Genomic DNA, 7,544 nt, shown 5'->3' on the forward strand with positions numbered 1-7,544 from the left:
AGTGGTCTATCCGTAATAGCCCATCCCCGGGATACAACGTGTTTCTCTACCACGTAAAAACATTTAAACGGATGATCCTTTAAAAATCCCGAGGGATCACCAGGATTTAGGAATGCAATTCCTTACAGCATCAGGGTTGAGGAATTGGGTCCTCGAGGTCAAAGCCAAAGTGTTTACCTGTTATAGATACCTTCCATATCAATTTATAACCGACAGTTTCCAAATCCCACCAGCTTTAGTGATCGGGTCCCCTGCAGCATCAGGATTGAGGAGTTGGGCTCCAAATTTTTTATGGAACAATGTCGCAAAGTTTATCGATTAAAAAAAATTACGCAAATCGGTTCAGAAATCTCGGAGATATCAATGTACATAGGTAGAAAAACACAACTCCTCCATTGTTGAAAGTCGTTTAAAAAGTAGCCTATGTTACTCCCTGGCCAATCCTCTACTTGTCTGTGAAAATCCCGTCAGAATGGGTTCAGCCGTTCCGAAGATTAGCCCGTTCAGACAGACAAAAATTTTAAAAACGTGTGATTCAGTTATGGTATCGTTTAAATAACCATATGAGCTTAATATGTGGTAGTTATTTCGAAATTACAGACAGACACTCCAATTTTATTTATTAGTATAGATTACATTTTATTTAAAAAATCTTTTATTTTTGTATATTTCATGTTAGAATGAATGAATAAATTATTCATAGCGTAGTATTTTAGCATGTTAGTGCATAAACCCGACTGCTTAGAAAGTGCTCATAGTTATATCTATGTATTCTATATGCTCTAAGTCCTAAACTATTAGACTCCACGTTACAATTTTTTTTGGTGAAAAATAAGTACATGTAAGCTTTAATTCACGGTAAAAAAAAAATATTTTTATTCTGGCCAAGTTACTCAAATATCGATTTGAAATGTTCACTTCCGGTTTACTATACGTTAAAAAATTTAAATTTAGAATTCGATAAAAAAAATAAAAATTTCAACTTTTTAACTATAATAAACAATGCTTTTTAATTTTTTTTACAAATGAATTGTTACAAATAATAAGCATCCAAAAATAACGGACTTCATTCTTAGTAAATTTTTAAAAGCTCATAACTCAGCAATAATGCATCATAGGAAAAAAACATTGTGTGTATATATCCACGTCTACTAGAAGTATAACTGACCAGAGTATAAACAAAATCCACGACCTCACTTTTTTTTGGCTGTCCGCTTGACGTGAAATGCCCCTTAGGTACTATTGGGTTACATGGACCATGTTACATAGGGAATGAAAAAGGTTTGAATTGTCAGTTGTGGTTAAATTGTCGCTCCAGGTCAATAAGAGTTCTCTTAAAGCAGAGTACGAGTTACGAGTAGGTATCTAACTAGGTTATTATAGTTTTTGGTTAGGTACCTTACCTGCTATGAAGTTCCAGCAAAAAAATTATTAGAAGAATACTTAGATAGGTAGCTAGGTAGGTATAAGATTTAGGGTTCGATAAGGGACGGTCGGTGACAAAATAATATTGTGTTATTGTTACCTATTGGTAAAAATCAAGTTCCAAAAGCAATTTCATGCGTAGCTGCCGGCCGGTAGTTGAAGTGAGCGCCCAACGAACATAATATTAAAATCACGCGAGGGCCAGTGCCAAAATATGAGGCCCTTGCCCTCTTTTGTATATTCATAGGCCGTTATGTTAATCTGAAACTCAGTTTAACTTACTTTGTCGGAACCTACCTATATAACCAATTATTAGATTTCATTCTAACAAAAAGAGGAATAAGTATGTACCTACATTCACGAACGACTGTTCATGAAAAGAAAATCCTTCAAGCTATAAGTACAATAATTGCGTCAAAGTGGAAGAATGCTTTACACTCGTTTAATTTGAAAAACGCGAAGGGGGTGCGAGGTCAACTGAGTGGGCTACCTCCTCCCATAATAGGTATGTACGATACAATCTCGTAGAGCGCGCAGTCGAGCTCAGTTGTTGTAGACGGCTGGTCAAAGGTTAGCAGGTAGTTGTTGCTAGATTTTTTATTAATTGTAACGCATGGCCATCGCTTAACACTTCCCCGTACATCATGGGCTGCACGAGCAGCGCTCCAAACATGCCCGAGATAACCGCGAGCACGAGCGGTAAGTTGACCTTATAAATACTTGTTGACAACTCGCGTGTTGTTGTCAATTTAGTAAGCTCCGTTAGAAAATATACCCTTTACCTGGTATGTAGGTACTATTTTTGGACTAATTACTTACGGGTTATCACATTAACTGCTAGAAATCGTGCTTACACTTAATGGTTGTTTATCGTTCTCTGTTTTATTAGCTACTCGTACCTATGCGAGACGTGAATGTTGACTCAGGGTTGAACGTTTACTTAATAGCTGGAGGTCAATGTTAAGGGTGGGATGAGAAACTAGGTAGTCTCTAGCTTTATTGTGATTTAAAATTGAAGATTATCATGAAAATCAGTTCACAAACCGCATGTTCTAATTTTTAACCCCCGACCCAAAAAGAGGGGTGTAATAAGTTTAAAGTGTGTATCTGTCTGTGGCATCGTAGCTGCTAAACTAATGAACCGATTTTAATTTAGTTTTTTGTTTGAAAATTTGCTTGATTGAGAGTGTTCTTAGCTATAATCCAAGAAAATCGGTTCAGCCGTTTGAAAGTTATCAGCTCTTTTCTAGTTACTGTAACCTTCACTTATCGGGGGTGTTATAAATTTTTAATTTACACTTGTTACTACTTAATCAGTTTTTTAGTAAACAGAACAAAGCAAAGTTACGGGCCACCGTAACTGAGGCTACGGTTTAAATATTTAAAACGACAAACCGTACTATGTTAACACGGACATTATGAAATATCATGATAATCTTAACATAGTTTAAAAGTTCCATAAGTAATAGGTAGTCATTTGAAACAATTACAGAAACAAAGGAGAATGATACAAGTAACGTCACTGGAGATGCAAAAGAAGATAAGGATGCGATGCATGGCGCAGTGGAAAGTGATACAAAAGACGCGACAGCAAGCAATGTGCTTCCAACTTGTGATAGTTTAGACGAAAATATACAATTAGCTAGAAATAGTGATTCTTTTACAAAAATCCACAATGAAGAACAAGAGCAAGGTATGTATGTATTTGCAGCAATTATCCGTGTGTTTTAATATTAATTGTTGTTGTGTTAAAAACATGTTTTTTTAATAAAGATCTTGATATACACATTGTTTTAAGATCAAGCACATGCACGCGTAATTTTTGCTAATTTCATGAATGTATTAAAGTAACATTACCTGTAGGTACCTTTATATTAATACTTAATGTTAAAAACCTATTACAAATTAAAAATAAAAGCGGCCAAGTGCGATAATTTGACCCCATTATTACTATTTTTAACTAAGTACATACATCTTAGCCGAAACAAAATAACGTTGAAAAAATCGGTCAAGTGCAAGTCGAACTCGTATACGAAGGGTTCCGTACAATCATGCAAGAAATGGCTTTATAACTTTTAAAAAAATTCATGGCGGCCATTTTGAATTTTTATTACTTATTTGTTGTTATAGCGGCACATTTTCTGTGAAAATTTGAACTACCTACCTACTTACCTACCTATCACGGTTCACGAGATACAGCCCGCTGACAGACAGGCAATGGAGGCTTAGTAATAGGGTAAATAGGGCTTAGTTGGCATCCTTTGTGTACGGATTATATATGCCTCGTAAATGCATTTTTGGAGGCCGTATTTGTATAGGGTTCACTGGTTGTTTAATTCTTATTACAGCTGAAGCTGTAAATAATACTATGATAGACGCATCGACACACAGACGGCTTAGTAATAGGGTCCCGTTTGTCATCCTTTGGGTAGGGAACCCTAACTATCTTATGGCCGCCATGCGTTGCAGCACATTGATGGTAGGTACTGTCAAACACTTCACGCAAATGCCGTCAACAATTGTACAAAGTTTCCACTCAATTGGATCAATGATAAACGAACGCATGCGTAACGAACAGACGACACAGAAAAACATTATTTTTTATAATATAATAATAAGTTTAGTACCAATTTAATATGCAATTATTCTAACACTCACCACTTGGATAAGCCAACTTGATATGAAGGTATGCAACGATCTAAAAAAAGAAACTCATAAGAAGATAGGTACTTACCTAATTAGAATATCAGTTCATTATGAAACCGTAAGCAGTAAAAAATGGCGAGGGTTGACATTTTAAACAGGTACTTACCTATGTAAATATGCAAAGCTATTACGCGGGACATTTTGAATACGTAGATTCTCAAGATTGTGTGCTTTAAATTAAAACTAAGTGTAACCTTATCTGTACCTATCCTAGGACTACTTAATTGTTACCGTAGTGTATAAGTGTAATATAATTATTGATTGAAGTCACATATTATACAGAGAAGTTTATGACATACATGATTCAGCTTACGATTAGGCGACGATCCCATAGTTAACGGTGTCGTGAAGTCAAGAGTGAAAAATCTTGTGTCGCGTTGACTGTTGGTAATTGGTATGGTACCTCCTTGCGATGGCTTAGATTTCCGTACATACCATGACAAAAAAACCGGCCAAGTGCGAATCAGACTCGCGCACCGAGGGTTCCGTACTCGCCATTTTTCGACATTTTGCACGATAAATCAAAAACTATTATGCTTAAAAATAAATAAAAATCTGTTTTAGAATGTACAAGTAAAGCCCTTTCACATGATACCCCACTTGGTATAGTTATCTATCTTTGAAAATTAAAACACTTTTTTTTTTCGTGATGTAACCACAAATTCACGGTTTTCAGATGTATTCCTTTACTTGTGCTATAAGACCTACCTACCTGCCTTTCATGATTCTAAGTCAACGGGAAGTACCCTATAAGTTTTCTTGACAGACACGACGGACGGACGGACGGACGGACAGACAGACAGACCGACAACAAAGTGATCCTACCCTAAAATATAATGAGTTAATTGCGACGGCGACGACGCGACGGTTAGATAAAAGTGAACGTGGAACTCTGGACTCAGAACCATTGACAGTGGGATAGACGCCTCGTTGATATTATACATTGATTGTTCTTGAAGGCACCCATTTAGTCACTGTTTTCATTTGCACGTTCCGTGTTATAATTCTATCATCAATTTGCACTTTTTTCGTCTATTTAGGTGGTCTGCACTTTAGTTCAGAAAACATATTTTATGGGACAGTAAAAACGTGACGTCTCGTTCGTGCTATTTTGGAAAACTGGTAAGTATAATATGTATAACTAATAATTCAGATCATAATCAAAAGATGGATGTGATTTTTAACCCCCGACCCAAAAAGAGGGGTGTAAGTTGGACGTGTGTATCTGTGTATCTGTCTGTGGCATCGTAGCGCCTAAACGAATGAACCGATTTTATTTTAGTTTTTTTTTTGTTTGAAAGGTGGCTTGATCGAGAGTGTTCTTAGCTATAATCCAAGAAAATCGGTTCAGCCGTTTGAAAGTTATCAGCTATTTTCTAGTTACTGTAACCTTCACTTGTGTTAATAATGACAATGATTGTAAACGTTTAAGTAAGTAATTTGTAAATAATTAAAATAAGTTACGTTTAGGTATTTAAATTCTTAATGATGGAGCAATGTTAGGTACTTGTAACTTGGTTCAAAATTTTTTGAAATAAATCCAAATAAATTACGTTTATTATAATTCTTAATAGTGGAGCAATAGTTTAGTTCAAAAAAACGGTGAAATAAATCCAAACTATCTATTTATTACAGACAATCAATTGAATAGTGTCGTAGAAAATGAAGAAGTAAAAATAAGCGAAGATGAGAGTGAACAGAAATTTACAACACTAAAAGAGGTGGCAGATCAAGTAATGTTGAACAACATACTCGAAGATGTAGATCAAACTTCAGCACAACACAACAATCACGAGCCATCCAATGACGAAGTGGAAAATGTTCCTATAGTTATTGAAGAAAAATCGCCCGAATTACCAGAAGAATGTAATGATGAACAACTGGAAGACAAAGAGTAAGATTTTTTGTGATAGATTATAAAATTAATGATATAAGAACTTGTATATAATATAATTATATACCTACTTAGTTCAATACATGATACCCGTGACTTCGTCCGCGTGGATATAGGTTTCCATAATCCTGTAGGAACCCTTTGATTTTTCGAGATAAAAAGTAGCCTGTGTTAAATCAGGGTATATGTCCATTCAAAATTTCAGCCAAATCCGTCCAGTAGTTTTGCGTAAAAGTAATAAACCTTAGAACCTGAGTGTTTTTATTACTCTAACATAGGTACAAAGATTATAACAGGTATTAATTATAGTTATTCGTGAGCTTTTTTTTCCAGAAAATATAATAATCCCAACGGTAAGTATCTACGACATTTTATATATTTTTTTAAAAATAATATAGACTAGCGTTTGGCTGCAATCAGACCTGCTAGCAAGTGATGATACAGCCTAAGATGGAGCGCGCTTGCTTAGGAGTTGCCTATTCACTCTTGACTTGAAGGTACCTGGGTGAGATATTATAGGTGGAAGGAAAAACTGATGCCGGAAGGGCGTTCCATATTCTGGCGGTTCGAATTAGAAAAGAGGAAGCAAATAGGTATATTAATACGTTAATTCAATCAAAATAATTTCTTCAACAGAGGCCAAGAAGATAATGAAGAATCTACAAGTCCGAGTCAATCAGACGGTAATCGCTCAACGCGGTGGGAAGCACTCGCGGACATAGCAGCGGAACTACCACCATCGCTTGCCGTAGATCCTATGACAGGCCAAATTTATTCTCTCGCTAAATAGCGCAGAGTACCTACTACTTCTGCTGTATTCTAGCTATTTAGTTTATTAAATTCTGAACACGGTCAGTACGAGAAATCGCAGCCTGCCCTTTACACAAAACAGCATAATATGACGTAAATACAACTAGGTACAAGATAATATTATCTTCTCTGCTCTTATAAAATTGTATAAGTTTGTCTGTTTATTTTTTTATATGCACAACACACAAAACTCCACTGGTCCAAAGGCGAAAATATCGTTGTAGCTCGAAAGCACATAGCGGACATAGGTAGGTACCTACGCGCATGTCTAAAAATAATTATTTCGTAAAATTTTATCAACAACAACACCATCACCCGACAACACCATCTTTAAGTAGTTAGTTACTGAGAAAAGGAAATGAAAATGACGACGGTGCATATTTACTTGTGTAATAACAGCAAAGGCAATGATGGTATTTAGTACATTTATCGCTTATATAGGTCTCTTGTAGACAAGGGACCTATGTCCAGCTGTGGACGTCTATCGGCTGATAATGATGATGATTGCCTATATTTCAGGATGCACTTCCTGCGTTGGGTAATGGGCATTTCTAACACATGCATACCTCTTCATCTTCTCCCAAAGAGAGCCTCCCTACCATGCATCCTAGTCTGCTTTGTCTTCCGTTTCAATTGCATTCCCATTACTTAACTTCATTTCAATAATGAATCTTATTCATCCCACCACGACCGTGGTCTGTGGAAGTAC

General features: G+C 36.0%; 1 protein-coding gene across 2 annotated transcripts; it reads left to right on the forward strand.

Moving 5' to 3' along the window:
* Window positions 1-1,947: 1,947 nt before the first annotated feature.
* On the forward strand, window positions 1,948-7,129 carry LOC123867969. 2 transcript variants are annotated; one of them, XM_045910301.1, is made up of 4 exons: window positions 1,948-2,124; window positions 2,918-3,118; window positions 5,767-6,025; window positions 6,662-7,129. In XM_045910301.1, exons 1-4 carry the CDS (start codon window positions 2,070-2,072, stop codon window positions 6,813-6,815), a joined length of 669 nt encoding a protein of 222 aa, XP_045766257.1. In that variant the 5' UTR covers window positions 1,948-2,069; the 3' UTR covers window positions 6,816-7,129. The 2 variants fall into 2 exon arrangements, with proteins under 2 accessions (XP_045766257.1, XP_045766258.1); XM_045910302.1 differs by lacking the exon at window positions 1,948-2,124 and adding an exon at window positions 2,214-2,391.
* Window positions 7,130-7,544: the final 415 nt, after the last annotated feature.

This window comes from Maniola jurtina, chromosome 9 (assembly GCF_905333055.1).
Source record: "Maniola jurtina chromosome 9, ilManJurt1.1, whole genome shotgun sequence".
Lineage (NCBI taxonomy): Eukaryota > Metazoa > Arthropoda > Insecta > Lepidoptera > Nymphalidae > Maniola > Maniola jurtina.

Bases quoted from the DNA above. Each gene is read 5' to 3' on its own strand.
- LOC123867969 (XM_045910301.1), top strand. From the start codon at position 2,070: ATGGGCTGCACGAGCAGCGCTCCAAACATGCCCGAGATAACCGCGAGC. The intron at 3,119-5,766 runs GTATGTATGTAT...TATTTATTACAG, and splicing joins CAATGAAGAACAAGAGCAAG to ACAATCAATTGAATAGTGTC. The intron at 6,026-6,661 runs GTAAGATTTTTT...TTTCTTCAACAG, and splicing joins GAACAACTGGAAGACAAAGA to AGGCCAAGAAGATAATGAAG.